At 38.4% G+C, this 14,982-nt stretch overlaps 1 protein-coding gene across 1 annotated transcript in view; it reads left to right on the plus strand.

The window, feature by feature from the left end:
- LOC117912754 (dynamin-related protein 3A-like) overlaps window positions 1–14,982 on the plus strand; it is a 52,327-nt gene that overhangs the window by 6,176 nt on the left and 31,169 nt on the right. The window contains exons 4-5 of the mRNA XM_034827448.1: window positions 12,789–12,902; window positions 14,575–14,623. Coding sequence (XP_034683339.1) covers window positions 12,789–12,902; window positions 14,575–14,623 — 163 coding nt within the window. The remainder of the gene's footprint in view (window positions 1–12,788; window positions 12,903–14,574; window positions 14,624–14,982) is intronic.

Below are 14,982 nucleotides of genomic sequence, written 5' to 3' on the forward strand. Positions count from 1 at the left end.
GGGCCGAAACTAGGAGATCCCCGTTTTGAAGCATGGGATGAAGAAGATTCTATGATTATGGCATGGCTGTGGAATTCTATAACTCCTAAGATTAGCGACACATGTATGTTCTTGGTTACGGCTAAGGATATTTGGGACGCAATCCAACAGATGTATTCAAAAGCTAGAGATGTGACTCAAGTATATGAGGTTAAGGTGAAGACGATTGCTGCAAAACAGGGAAGTAAAACAGTTACTGAATATGCTAATCAATTGAAAGCTTTGTGGCAAGAACTTGGTCATTATAGGGTGATAAAAACCAAATGTCCTAAGGATGCCGTTGTTCTAAAGGATTTCATTGAACAAGATAGAGTCTATGATTTTCTTGTTGGGCTTAACCCAGAATTTGATCAAGTGAGAATCCAGATTCTTGGCAAGCAGGAGGTTCCACACTTTAATGAGGTGGTGGCATTGATTTGAGGCGAGAAAAGCCGAAGGAGTGTTATGCTTGAACCACAAACCTTGGATGGATCAACCCTAGTTGCAAAAATAGAATATTCAGAGCAAGGAAAGAATGATCTGCCTAAACACTTAGGTAGAGACAATCAATGGAAGGAGAACAAGGACAATCTCTGGTGCACCTTTTGCAAGAAACCAAGGCACACAAAAGAGAAGTGTTGGAAGTTGAATGGTAAACCACCAAGTCGTGAATGGGGAAACCGTGGAGGCAACAAAGGCCTTAAGCACACATGGCAGAGCAACCCAAAATTGAGGAAAATTCAGCAACAGGCGGGTTCAATAGTGAAGAAATGGAGAAGCTGAGAAGCTTGTTGAATCCTTGACAAACCTACAGGAACTTGTTCTTTGGCTCTTTCAGGTACACCTTCACTCTCTTTTTGCATAAATGCCTCACACAGGGTTTATGATGACTCTTGGATAATAGACTTTGGTGCCACATACCATATGACCTCAAAATCTCAACTTTTCCATACCTATACCCCAAGCCCAAGTAACAAGAAAATTGCAGTGGCCAATGACTCTTTAGCTACCGTTGCAGGTTTCAGAGACATGTACATCACACCTACCCTTATTCTTAAAAATGTCCTTCATGTATCAAAATTGTTGGCCAACCTTGTTTCCATTCAAAAGCTTGCCCATGATCTTAAATGTTATGCTATTTTTTTCCCTTCTTATTGTGTTTTTCAGGAACAAGGCTCAGGGAGGAGGATTGGACTTGCTAAGGAAAGGAGCGGTCTTTACCACCTTGAATCATCTAAAAAAACTAGTAATAATTTGTCGTTATCTTTTCTCAGTTCCTCAAATAAAGATACCATTTGGTTGTATCACCTACGTCTATGTCATCCATCTTTTAGGGTTTTAAAAGTCATGTTTCCTCATTTGTTCCAAGAATTAGATATTTCTGAGTTTCATTGCGAAACTTGTGAATTGGCAAAACATACTCATGTATCTTTTCCTATTAGCAATAAAAGAAGTTCTCATCATTTTCATTTGATTCATAGTGACATATGGGGTCCTTCGACCATACCTAATGTTTCCGGGGCTCGTTGGTTTGTATCCTTAATTGATGACTCCACTCGGGTTACATGGATCTTTCTTCTTAAACAAAAATATGATGTTAGCATTAAAAAGCTTTAGGATAGACAATGCTAGAGATTACTTTAACCAGATTTTGTCACCCTATTTTCAATCACAGGGCATTCTCCATTACTCATCATGTGTTAACACACCCCAACAAAATGGGGTAGCCAAGAGGAAAAATGAACATTTACTCAACACAACCCGAGTCTTACTCTTTCAAGGGAATGTTCCTAAGTCCTATTGGGGGGAAGCTGTTCTTACTGCCACATACGTGATAAATAGAATTCCCTCACGAGTGTTAGACAACAAAAACCTCGTAGAGATACTTAAGAGTTTCTATCCACACTTTAGAACCTCAAATGGGCTCACTCCTAGGGTATTTGGGTGCACTGCATTTGTTCATGTCCACAGCCAACATAAAGACAAGCTAGACCCCCGAGCCATAAAATGTGTTTTCCTTGATTACTCATCCACTCAAAAAGGATACAAGTGTTACAATTCCTCAGCTAGAAAATTTTACATCTCTGCAGATGTCACCTTCACAGAAAATAAACTTTTTTTTTCCTAAGTCCTCTCTTCAGGGGGAGATTTCAATGATGGAAGATAGTCCTTGTGAGTCATTTGAATCTCTTGACCTTTCTTATGTCTTAACCCATGGTGATAAAGAACCTGAGTCATCCCCTATTCCAGCCAGTGTCACTCGCAATTTTCCACAGTTTCCTAAGTTGTATTCAAGGGAAAAGGTCATTCCAGAACAAAAGCAGGTTCAAGAATCCACCTCAAACCCTGGGAATGAAATCACAGAAAGATCAGACCCACCTTTACATACACAACCTGGTGAAACTTCCATTGACTCAACAGACAACCTAGACTTAGACCTTTCCATTGCTGTCAGAAAAGGCACCAGAGAATGCACTAACCGACCGCTCTATCTACTATCACACTATGTGTCTCTTAAGCACCTATCACCAGCCCATAAGAATTTCATTGTGAGTCTAAACACCACTATCATCCTTAACATTATTTCTGAGGCATTGACAAAAAGGGAATGGAAAGATGCTATGTGAGAGGAGATGAGTGCATTAAAAGGGATAAAACATGAGAGATTGTTGAAAGATCGAAAGGGAAAAGCATTGTTGATTGCAAGTGGATTTTCACATTGAAATATAAGGCTAATTGATCTCTTGAGAGATATAAAACAAGATTGGTATCCAAATGGTACACTCAAACTTATGGAGTTGATTATCAGGAGACTTTTGCTCCAGTTGCAAAAATAAATACTGTAAGAATCTTGCTGTCACTGGCTGCCCACTACAATTGGCAACTCCTACAGTATGATGTTAAGAATGCATTTCTTCATGGTGATTTAGACGAAGAGATTTACATGAACATCCCACCGGGATTTGAGGGAAACACAGGTAACAAGGTGTGCAAGCTGAAAAAGGCCCTTTATGGGCTAAAACATTCTCTTAGGGCTTGGTTTGGGAGATTTGCAAAAGTCATGAAAGAGTTTGAGTACAAACAAAGCCAAGGTGACCACACTCTCTTCATTAAGCACTCGACTGCAAGGGGAGTAACTGCTCTTCTAGTCTATGTTGACGACATCATAGTGACTGGAAATGATAAGAGAGAAAAATATGAAGTGAAACAGAGATTAGCAACAGAGTTTCAGATAAAGGAACTAGGAAAACTGAAGTACTTCCTCGGTATTGAGGTGACATATTCCACACAAGGGATCTTCATCTCTCAACAAAAGTGTGTAACTGATTTATTGGCAAAAATAGGGAAGATTGGGTGTAAACCAGTCTCTACCCCAATGGATCCAAACCACAAGTTGGGAGAAGCTAAAGAAGAACCAGTGGTGGATAAAAGAATGTACTAGAGGTTGGTTGGTAGGCTCATATACCTTGCTCACACTCTGCCAGACATCGCCTACTCGGTGAGCATGATCAATCAATTCATGCATGATCCAAGAGAACCTCATTTTCAAGCTGCTTACAGGGTGTTGCATTACTTAAAAGGCAACCTCGGGAAAGGAATTTTGTTCAAGAAGAACAATACTCTTGCTCTAGAAGCATACACCGACGTTGACTATGTAGGTTCCCTAGTGGATCGAAGATCAACTACAGGGTATTTTACTTTTCTTGGAGGTAATTTGGTAACATGGAGAAGTAAAAAACAGAATGTGGTAGCAAGGTCGTCTGCAGAATCAGAGTTTAGGCCCATTGCTCAAGGGTTGTGTGAACTACTTTGGCTGAAGATTATTCTAGATGATTTGAGAATCAAGTGGGATGGTCCTATGAAGCTCTATTGTGACAACAAGTCAACTATCAATATTGCTCATAACCCTATACAACACGATAGGACAAAACATATTGAGATTGATAGGCATTTCATCAAAGAAAAATTGGAGAAAGGAGTAGTGTGTATGTCCTACGTTCCATCAGAACATCAATTAGCTAATATCCTAAGAAAATGGCTGAGCATTTCAATGTTTCACGATCTTGTATTCAAGCTGGGAATGAAAGACATCTATTCCTCAACTTGAGGGGGAGTGTCGAGCTGTAAATAGGTTGTAATTGAGCTGTAAATAGAATAGGAGAATTATTTTCCTATTATGTTAGTTTCCTATTTCTGTAAATAGATAGTTTTATGATTTAGGAATAAGTTAGTTTTCTATTATGTCTCTTGTTTCCTATTTCTTCTCTTGTAATCTCCTATATAAACTGTGTGTATAGTCAATCTAAAAAATAGAAATTATTTTTCATCCCATATTTCGTGTCAATACATACAAAAGCAACTAAACTATAGGCAAAATTACAACACAATTATAGTATAGTATTAAAGTTATACAAGGAAATTACAATTAAGGAATATTACACTATGCAGTTGGAAATTAATCAAACTAATTAAGGAACGATTCAACATATAAATCAGGGAGAAATGAGCTCTTTAATCTATCAATCAACGTGTGTGTACAACCTATATGGGTTTGTCAATAAAGGGTTTGGGTATAGGTAAGATATCCTTTAAAAATAGAGCTTTCTTAGGAAAGTATTTGTGAAGGTTTAGGGAAACAGCACTTTAAGACACAAAGTCATTTTAAGTATCTATGGGCCACATTCTAATGAATGGGAGGCCAACATTATTGTTAGGTAGTTGCACTATCGGCCTTGGAAGGCTATTGCTCAAATCTTCTTTAGTTTTGCTCCTTTCACTCGATTTTCAGTGAGTAATGGTTTGAAGATCTACTTTATGGCAGATACTTGATGTGGTTATTTACCTTTTCATCTTCAATACCAAAAACTATATCTTGGAAACTTAAATTTCACCAAAACCTCTCAGATTATGAAATCGATGAATTAGCCCTCCTCATGTCTTTTGTAGTTTTAGTGTATTTATTAGCTTAGTATCTCGATGCTCGGGTTTGGTCTTTAACCTCCTCGGGTTTGTTCTTGGTTCATTCTTTTAAGCACTTTCTCAATCTTCTACTCCTTTTACTTTAGCTAATTCTCTTTGGAAATCTAAAGCTTCTCCCAAAGTAAAGTTTTTCACATGGTTTATGGCTAGTAGGAGGTTAATGACAATAATATGCTCTAAAAGTGGAGACTTTTTGAAGGTCTTAAAATCCGTAGTGATGTGTTATGTGTAAGAAGAGTGAAAAATCGACTAATCATCTTTTCCTTCATTGCCCAATCACTTTAGGTTCCTCACTAGGATTGATTGGTTCCCACCTTGTAGGTAGCAAAGATGATAATTAGAGGCTTTGGGGGTCATCCTAGAGGGAAAGTTCTATGGAGTATTGTTAGTCTCAATTTAATTTGGACGATATGGAAAGAAAGAACTATGAAGATTCTTTAAGATGTTTGGAAGAAAACATATTAAATCTTTGATGCTAAAGTCTTCATGGGTACTCCTTTGAGCCTTATATTATTAGATTTATGGTCATTGCCACCTGAAGGTTTTGTCAAGATGAATTTTGATGGATATTCTTAAGGTTTTTCTAGAGCAACTTGGAATTGGAGTGATTAGAGATCATTGTAGTACAATGATAAAGATTTGCTCTAAACTTACAGGTGATAGTTTTGCTATTAAGGTTGGGATTCTAGCTATGTTAAAGGGCCTCATGTAGGAAAAAGCTTTGGGGTTTTTTAATCTTGTATTGGAGGGAGATTTTGGTGTGGTCATTTCATAAGTGACTAAAAAGGAAAGAGGCTTACAAAGGTTTGACGGGTGGCTGTGCTAAGTTTTGATATTGGTATAGAGTTTGGGTGCTCCTTTTCTTTGGTTCCTCACTTAGCCAATCCGGTGGTGGACCTTTTAGCCAAAATAGAAGCTGAGTGTTTAGTGTCTTTTGTTGGGAAATTTTTTCTTCCTTGAATTGTAATTGGTGTTTGTTATTGTCAACAAATTTGATTGAAGATACTAGAGAATTAACTCCCGAATTTATGAGATTTAATTAAAAATACTAGAGAATTAATTCCCTAATATATGGGATTGTATAGTTGTATAATTCTTTGATTTTTGAGATTGTATAGTTGTATATTTCCTATTTTATTTGTAGATGATTTATAGGAATTAGTCAACTTTTTGATTTCATGTAGTTTAGTTTTCTAATTTTTTGTAGTATTGTACACTAGAACTGTTGTATCATTTTGTCAGAAATGCAATGAATAATTTTTTTTTTTTCCACATGGTATTAGATTTTGTTCAAGGTCTTTAAGAGTGCGTTTGGTAAAACTTAATACTTAATGCTTAATTCCTTAGAATACCTTTAAACAAAATTATGATTAAGTTATTAAGTCATATTAAGTTATTAAGTTGATTTGCCAAAATCATTTTTAGTTTCAAATTGTAATATTAAGTTACTTTACCAAACATACTTAATATGCTTAATAACTTAAATTAAGTCATCGATGTCAAAATATTGTGTGAATGACCGAATACCTTGGCCTTGAGTTTTGTATATTATATATAGACTTTACAAGGATGCTTTACATGGAAAGCAAATAAAAAACAAATAAATTACAGCATGATTCTAGCTCTATACATGTAAACTATAATCTATCAAATAATATATGCTAACTGTACAGAATAATCAATGGAGAAATAAGGAAATATTGTGGGCTAAAATAAGGAAAGAAGGGTGGACTAAATTAAGGAAGGTGTGGACAGCAAGTGTGGGCTAAAATATGGAAGGTGTGGAGGGCTAAAATAAGGAAGGTGTGGAGGGCTAAAATAAGGAAGGTATGGACAGCAAGTGTGGGCTAAAATATGGAAGGTGTGGAGGGCTAAAATAAGGAAGGTGTGAAGGGCTAAAATAAGGAAGGTGTGGACAGCAAAGCTGTCCTTTGACAGCCCCCCTCAAATTGATGCAGGTTGATCAACAAGCATCAATTTGCTACTTAGCAAGCAATGTCGATGACGAGGGAGAGCCTTGGTGAAGATATCAGCTATTTGTAAGTCGGTGGAAATATGTGGAAGAGTGATAACACGAGCTTCAAAGGCTTCACGGATAGAGTGACAGTCCACTTCAATATGCTTTGTGCGCTCATGATAGACAGGATTGGCCGTGATCTGAATAGCGCTTGTATTATCGACATGTAGAGGTGTAGGATCGGTCTCAGAAAAATCTAACTCCGCAAGCAAACCTCGAAGCCAAATGATTTCAGAACAAGCAAGAGACATCGCCCGGTACTCAGATTCTGTAGATGACTTAGAGACTCTGTCTTGCTTCTTACTTTTCCAAGATATCAATGCATCACCTAAGAACACACACCAACCAGTGATGGAGCGACGGGTATCCGCACAACCAGCCCAATCAGCATCACTATAAGCAGCAAGGCGAGTAGAATTGCCTGCAGGGAAGAACAAGCCACGAGTAGAAGTGCCTTGAACATAGCGTATGATCCTACGAACGGCAGCCAAATGAAGATGACGAGGAGTCTGAAGGAACTGGCTGACTTGCTGTACAGCAAAAGAAATGTCCGGTCTAGTAATGGTGAGATAAACAAGGCTACCCACCAACTTCCTGTATAAACTGGGATCAGCAAGTAAGTCGCCCTCCTCTTTGCGAAGCTTGACATTTAATTCCATGGGAGTATCAACAGAAGTAGCCCCTTGTAGACCAGCTGTAGCCACTAAGTCACTCGCATACTTATGTTGATTGAGGGAAATACCAGAGGGACTATGATGCACCTCAAGACCAAGAAAATATGTGAGAGACCCAAGATCTTTCATATGAAAGGACTCGGAGAGATGAGTTTTGAGCTGACCAAGTAAAGCAGAATCGGAACCAGTGATCACAATATCATCAACATAAACCAAAAGAACAACAATACCCATGTCTGATTTCCGAAGAAACAAGGAAGTGTCATACTTGCTCTGCCTGAATGAAAATTGTAATAAAGTGGTGCGGAATTTATCAAACCAGGCTCTCGGAGCCTGTTTGAGACCATAAAGAGAGCGACGAAGCTTACACACATGTGAAGTCGGAGAGGGAAACAATCCCGGGGGTGGCTTCATATAAATACACTCTTTAAGATCCCCATGAAGAAAAGCATTTTTTACATCCATCTGATGTAGTGGCCAATCACTGGAAGCAGCAAGAGCTAGAATCGTACGAACAGTAGTCATTTTAGCCACAGGAGCAAAGGTCTCTTCATAATTGACACCATATTCCTGATTATTCCCAAGTGCAACAAGCCGAGCTTTGTAACGATCCAAACTTCCATCAGATCAGACCTTGACTGAGTAAACCCATTTGCAACCCAGAGGAACAATAGTGGGAGGACAGGGCTCAATGTCCCAAGTGTGATTGGCCTCTAGAGCGGCAATTTCTTCCTGCATAGCTTGTCGCCAACAATCATGCTTAGCAGCATGTGAGTAGCATGTGGGAATATCAAATTTGGACAATGCAGCAGTAAGGGCTGAAATAGAATTGCCAGAACTGGAAGAGGGAAATCCATACCTATTCGGAGGTACAGACACTCGAGAAGAGCGACGTACTGAAGGTGCTGCAACTGACTGCATCTGGAGCGTGGTAGGATCAGATATCGGGTGAGCCACTGAAAGAGACTGTGGGCGGGAGCGTCTCGTATACACAATACCTGGTTGAAAGCGAGAACTGACTGGATGAAGATCTGAGAACTGTTGCTCAAAGGAGGGAAGGACCACAGTAGAAGAGGATGACACAGTAGAAGAGGATATAGGAAAGAAATGTTGATTTTCAAAGAAAATAACATTCCTAGAAATACGTGTACGATGTAATGTAGGATCATAGCAAACAAATCCCTTTTGACACATATTATATCCCAAGAAAGCACATCGAACAGATTGAGCAGATAATTTATGTCGCTCATGAGGAGGTAAATGAACAAAACATACACAACCAAAAATACGAAGGTGATCATAACTAGGTTGCTTAGCAAATAAGCGGAAATAGGGAGACTCCATATGTAGGACTTGAGAAGGTAAACGATTAATCAAGTGAGTAGCAGTTTTTAGAGCCTCTACCCAAAACATGGATGGAACAGAAGATTCTAACAAGAGAGTACGTACCACATCTAAAAGATGACGATTTTTGCGTTCGGCAACTCCATTTTGTTGAGGAGTAGAGGGACATGAACGTTGATGAATAATACCCTTAGAAGCCAAGAATGCTTGAAACTCAATAGACAAATACTCACCACCGGAATCTGTGCGTAATGTCTTAATAGAAGTAGAAAATTGATTGTCAACATACGCTAAAAACTCAGTGAAAGTACGAAAGACCTCAGATTTAGAGCGAAGAAAGTAGACCCAAGTAAATCTGCTATGATCATCAATGAAAGTCACATAATATTTAAATTTCTCATGTGAACTAACCGGGGAAGGTCCCCAAACATCACTATGGATAAGATCAAAGCAATGAGATGCTCTACTTGCATGCAAAGGGAAGGGAAGAGTTTTACTTTTACCAAGTTTGCAAGAATCACACTCAAGAGATAAAGAATAACGATCCTTATTACCAGGTAAATCAGAGTTCAATACATGAGATAAGATTTGAGTATTGGGATGGCCTAAACGACGATGCCACACCATACTAAGATCTGAAACATTATTACAAGCAAAAGACTTAATAGAAGAAAGTGGAGAAAAATCTGGAACAGGTAAAAATAGTGGAAACAAGCGCCCCACTTTAGGTCCCTTTGCGATCGGCTTCCCCGTTACCTGGTCCTGCACAACACAACCATTACCAGAAAAATTAACAGCACAATTGTTATCAACTAATTGGCCAACAGAAATAAGATTCGTGGAAAGCTGAGGAGCAAGAAACACGTCAGTGAACTTAGAGGAGGCATCGCCGATAGCAGCTATGGGCAAAGAGCTGCCATTGGCAGTCTGAATGGAAGATTGACCAGCGTAGGGCCGAACATGACACAAAGCGGTGGGATTATTAGTCATGTGATTAGAGGCCCCCGAGTCCACGTACCAGAGTTTAGTAGAATTGTTACCTTGAAACCCCATTGCTGATAATGCTGAAATTAATATCTGTTGCACCATTTCTGGGGTGCAGTAATCTGGTGCAGGAGGTGCAGGAATAGAGCACGCAGCTGAAGGAGAGTCGTCTGTTGCAGAAGTTGCTACAGGAGGGATAATAACCGAAGTCTGAAATGCGTGGGCCTGACGATTCTGGGGGCGAATACGACATTCTTTGATAATGTGACCCTTCTTCTTGCAATAAGAACAAAACTTCTTAGGGCAAGTGGCAGCAATATGCCCATATTCCTTGCAGCAAAAACACTGCAAGTTTTTAGAATGCATAGGTGGTCCGCGGCCTTGGGCAGCATAAGCTACAGTTGTTGTCCCGGAACTGCCATGAGATTGCTCCAAAATAGCTTGAGTACTAAGGCGTTGCTCTTCGCGAAGTAACTCACCAAAACAAATATCAAGAGAGGGAACAGGAGATCTATTCAGTAAAGAGGAGCGGACAGATTCATATTCCGGACGTAGTTTCATAAGAAACTGATCACGCCGGGTAGTCGCGTGAATAGTCTGAATAGTTGAAAGAGCAGCAATAGGAACATCCGCTGTAACCAAATCAGCATATTCATGCCAAAGAGTCAGAAATGCTGAGTAGTAGTCCTGGATGGAAAGACTACCATGTTGAAACGTGGCAATCGCATGTTCTAATTGAAAGCGACGAGCATCGTTATCCTGATGATAAACTTTCTTCAAATAAGCCCACATAGATTGAGCAGAGCGATGGGGCCGCAAGTGGGTGACAATATGAGGCTCCACTGAACCAAGAAGCCAAGACATGATGCGTGCATCAAGCACAGCCCATGAAGGAAAAGACCCAACATCCTGAGATTTGTCAAAAGTTGATGGTTTTTCAACATCCGTGCCATCAATATGACCCCAAAGGTCTTTTCCCTTGAGAAAAAGTTCAAATTGAAATGCCCAGGTAGAATAATTTATGCCTGTAAACTTAACACACAGAGGTGCGGAATCCATAGAAAATAAATAGACTTGACCGAAAAAAAATAGAACCCGAGACAAAAGGATGGACCAAAAAAAATCCTAGAAGAAAACTGAACAACCACAGAAATACTGAGAAAAATGGTTGTGGTTGGGTGCAGCACGGATCAACACAGACTTGACCGAAAGATACGAGAGGCACCTCCGAAACCGAAAAGACAGAAAAGAATTTGAGGGAAGAAAAATTAGCAACCTTGCTCTGATACCATGTCAAAATATTGTGTGAATGACCGAATACCTTGGCCTTGAGTTTTGTATATTATATATAGACTTTACAAGGATGCTTTACATGGAAAGCAAATAAAAAACAAATAAATTACAGCATGATTCTAGCTCTATACATGTAAACTATAATCTATCAAATAATATATGCTAACTGTACAGAATAATCAATGGAGAAATAAGGAAATATTGTGGGCTAAAATAAGGAAAGAAGGGTGGACTAAATTAAGGAAGGTGTGGACAGCAAGTGTGGGCTAAAATATGGAAGGTGTGGAGGGCTAAAATAAGGAAGGTGTGGAGGGCTAAAATAAGGAAGGTGTGGAGGGCTAAAATAAGGAAGGTATGGACAGCAAGTGTGGGCTAAAATATGGAAGGTGTGGAGGGCTAAAATAAGGAAGGTGTGAAGGGCTAAAATAAGGAAGGTGTGGACAGCAAAGCTGTCCTTTGACAATCGAGTCATGTTAAGTCAATAAGTTGATTGCTAAATTCTCTTCTAATTTTTTCCCAGTGGTCTTCATTATCATCAATTTTTAGTGGCATTTATTGTTGCTATTCTCTGCCTTAGCAGCCTTTTTTGCTGTCACCATTTTTTCCTTCCCAACAAACTTCTTTACAGCGATATGTCTCTATTTTGCTGTCCACTAAGTTGAAAATCTCAAAAAATATGACCATAAGCATTGCATTCCAAAACCAACCACCCATCGGTCTATATCAAAACCTTTAGCCGTTATTCAGACTTAATGGTCCAATCTATCTGGTATTGTCTCAACATATGTGCATGTTCCTAAAGGGTACATGGGTTCTTTCTCAGAGGGTCAAAGACATCCTTCTAGGGTCTCATGGGAGCTTTATGGAATAGGAGAAAGTTTGTATGGAAGATGACCGTTTTTCTTTTTCTAGATTACCTGAAAAGAGAGAGACAAAAAAATATTTGATGGTTTGGTTTGTTTAATTTAGGTGGTGAAAGATGTATTCTTGAAGTCTTTGCTTTCTTGGTTGAATTGTGTTGGAGAGTTTTCCGACATTACCCTTTTTGACTTTGTTGCTAATTTTGGGGATGGGGCAGGCATGGGTGGGATTTCTTGGCTTCTCATTGTTTTCCTTTAGCCTTGGTGCAACTTGTGTACTCCTTCTGTGATTGGGTTGCACTCAGTTTTTATATGCACTTTTGTTCATTTATGTCATCTTAGTTTGCCTGTCAAAAGGAAAAAAAATAAAAATAAACCTTTGGTACAATTATAGCTTTTTTGACGGTTGATGTCTTTTCTCTGACACCAAGGGAGGAGGGAGAGGGACACTTTGGAACAGTTTCAATGTTATAAACTAAACAATGGAACTTGAAAAGGATTGGGAAAAAGATTATAACAAGATCATGGAAAGAGTTTGGGAAGTTCTTAAGGAATAATGTGATCTAATTCTGTACATTATTATTTACTTCTGTCTTTATTCTTTTTCCTCTGTTTCAGATTCTGGAGCACCACATTAGAATGGTCCTACCAAGTTTGAAGGATGAACTAAATTGCCATATGATTGCTGTGGTAAAAGAGCTGCAGACATATGGAGAAGTAGTGGAATCAAAAGTAAGTTCAATAGTACAAGGCATATGAGTGATTGGCCTATTTTGAATATTATCTTTTTTTTATTAGGTTATTGAGGAGGGCAGAGGAACTGTTTTTTTATTTATTTTATTTTAATTTTTTATAATGAGAATCAAAAGAACTGTACTAATAGAACTGGATGTACAGGGCAAGAGGTTTTTTGCATATAGTTGGATGTGGTCATTTGAGTCCCACACCTGAGGGCTGTTAAATTTAAAGCCATCAACTTTTTCTGAATTTATATTCATTTCCATTGTATCCTTGAATTTAATGTATTTTTCAGCATCTGCTCTTCTGCTCCATAGAACATTGAAAATAGTGTCTTTTTCTGTAAAACAAGATGTTCAAGTTTCATTGTGAGATTAGATAAAAAGGATGTTGATGAAACATCTTTGCTAGTCTGTGCTAACCTTTCCATCTAGGTGCCTTGATGAAACAATTTTAAGGATTTTGGCTAAGTTGTTAAGATGTAGGACAACCTTAAGTTATCTACCTACAATCAAATAATAGTTGATTAGGGTTTTGCCTTTTTAAGCTTTATGGAGGGAAGAATGGAAGTATGACAGCAGCAAAGAAAGTAAAATCAAGAAGAAAGAGAAAATAATTGTCTTAGGATAAACATTAGAATCTTATTAAGGCCTTGTAGGGTTTCACTAAGAAGAGAAAATAAAAAAATGGGACTATTAAATATATCTTAGTGTGTTACTAAAGCCTTTTTGGAGGTCCACCTAGAAGAGAAAACAATGAAATTTCACCATTAAAGACTCTGCAAAAATATTTATTATTCATTTTTCTTGGTTATATAGCTGTTAGAAATCTAACACAAGGTTAAGGCCTTTGCATGAGTTGTGAGGATTTGGTCACTGACACCATTAGAACTTCTCTCAGTGAGTTTGTTCTTTAAAGCTTTTGTAGTTTCTCCAATCTTGACTCCTCTTGCTCCTGCCAAATTCATTTGAATTCAAAAGCTCCACATGAGGTTAAGGCTTTTGCATGACTTGTGGCTAGAAAGAAGGTTAGACCAACAATGTGCTATAGGTGGAAGACTTTACAAAGCTGTTGACTTAAACCTCTTTGTTATGTGCTTGGAGAGTAGTGAATCAATTGGTAATCTCTCTCTTCATTGTTCCACTGGAACTTTGGCATAGATTGTTTGATCTTGTCAAGATTGATTAAGTGCTCTCTAGACCCTAGAGGCATAGTGGATATGTTGCTAATCTCTTTCGAGGGTTTTGGTAATTGACTTAACGGTAGAGTTCTTTGAAGAGTGGCTATTTTATTCTTGATATGCTTTTTATTGTGGAAGAGAAATGCTAGTATCTTTGAGGATATATGGGGATTTGATTTACTTCTCCTCCTTAGGGTACTCCCTTCCAACCTAGGTTCTAGGTTCCAATCCCATCAAGAATTAAAAAAAAATTATATTTTGTTATCAGTTTTGTTTCAAAGTATCACTGTTTTATGTGTTTCACTTGAATTAAACTGGATTGTGAATAAAATTTCATACTTTGTGCTGATGTCTGCTTCTGATTTTTGGATGCACATGTGCAAATATGGATGAACAAGCATGTGTGCTATACGCATGGAATATTTGTTTCATTACGTTTCTTGGGTTTAATACTTTAAAAGCATTTTGTCACATGCCATTAACTAGGTGGAACAAGGGGCAGTTCTGTTGAACATCTTGAAAAAATACTGTGAAGGTGAGAATTGTTTGTTCAGCATTTCTATTTCCCCTGCTAATTTTTGTTTATTATGACATTCAACTTGTTACAACGTATATTAAGTTTCTACTCTGTCCTACATTTAGTGTCTATGTTATGTTTTCAATTATTTATCAAAAACAAGAAATTATCTTATTGTCCAAGTATTGTTGCTTTCTCATTGAATATGGATGCACCAAATCCATGGGTGGAAATAGTGAAAAGTCTTACTAATCCAACCTAAAAGTGTACCCAAGTGGGTGGGGGGGGGGGGGGGGGGGGGGGGGGGGGGGGGGGAGGGGGAGGTGAATTGGGTGAAGATAAAAATAACTTTTTATCTCTTTTGCTAGCAATTATTA

Source organism: Vitis riparia, chromosome 4, assembly GCF_004353265.1.
Source record: "Vitis riparia cultivar Riparia Gloire de Montpellier isolate 1030 chromosome 4, EGFV_Vit.rip_1.0, whole genome shotgun sequence".
NCBI lineage: Eukaryota > Viridiplantae > Streptophyta > Magnoliopsida > Vitales > Vitaceae > Vitis > Vitis riparia.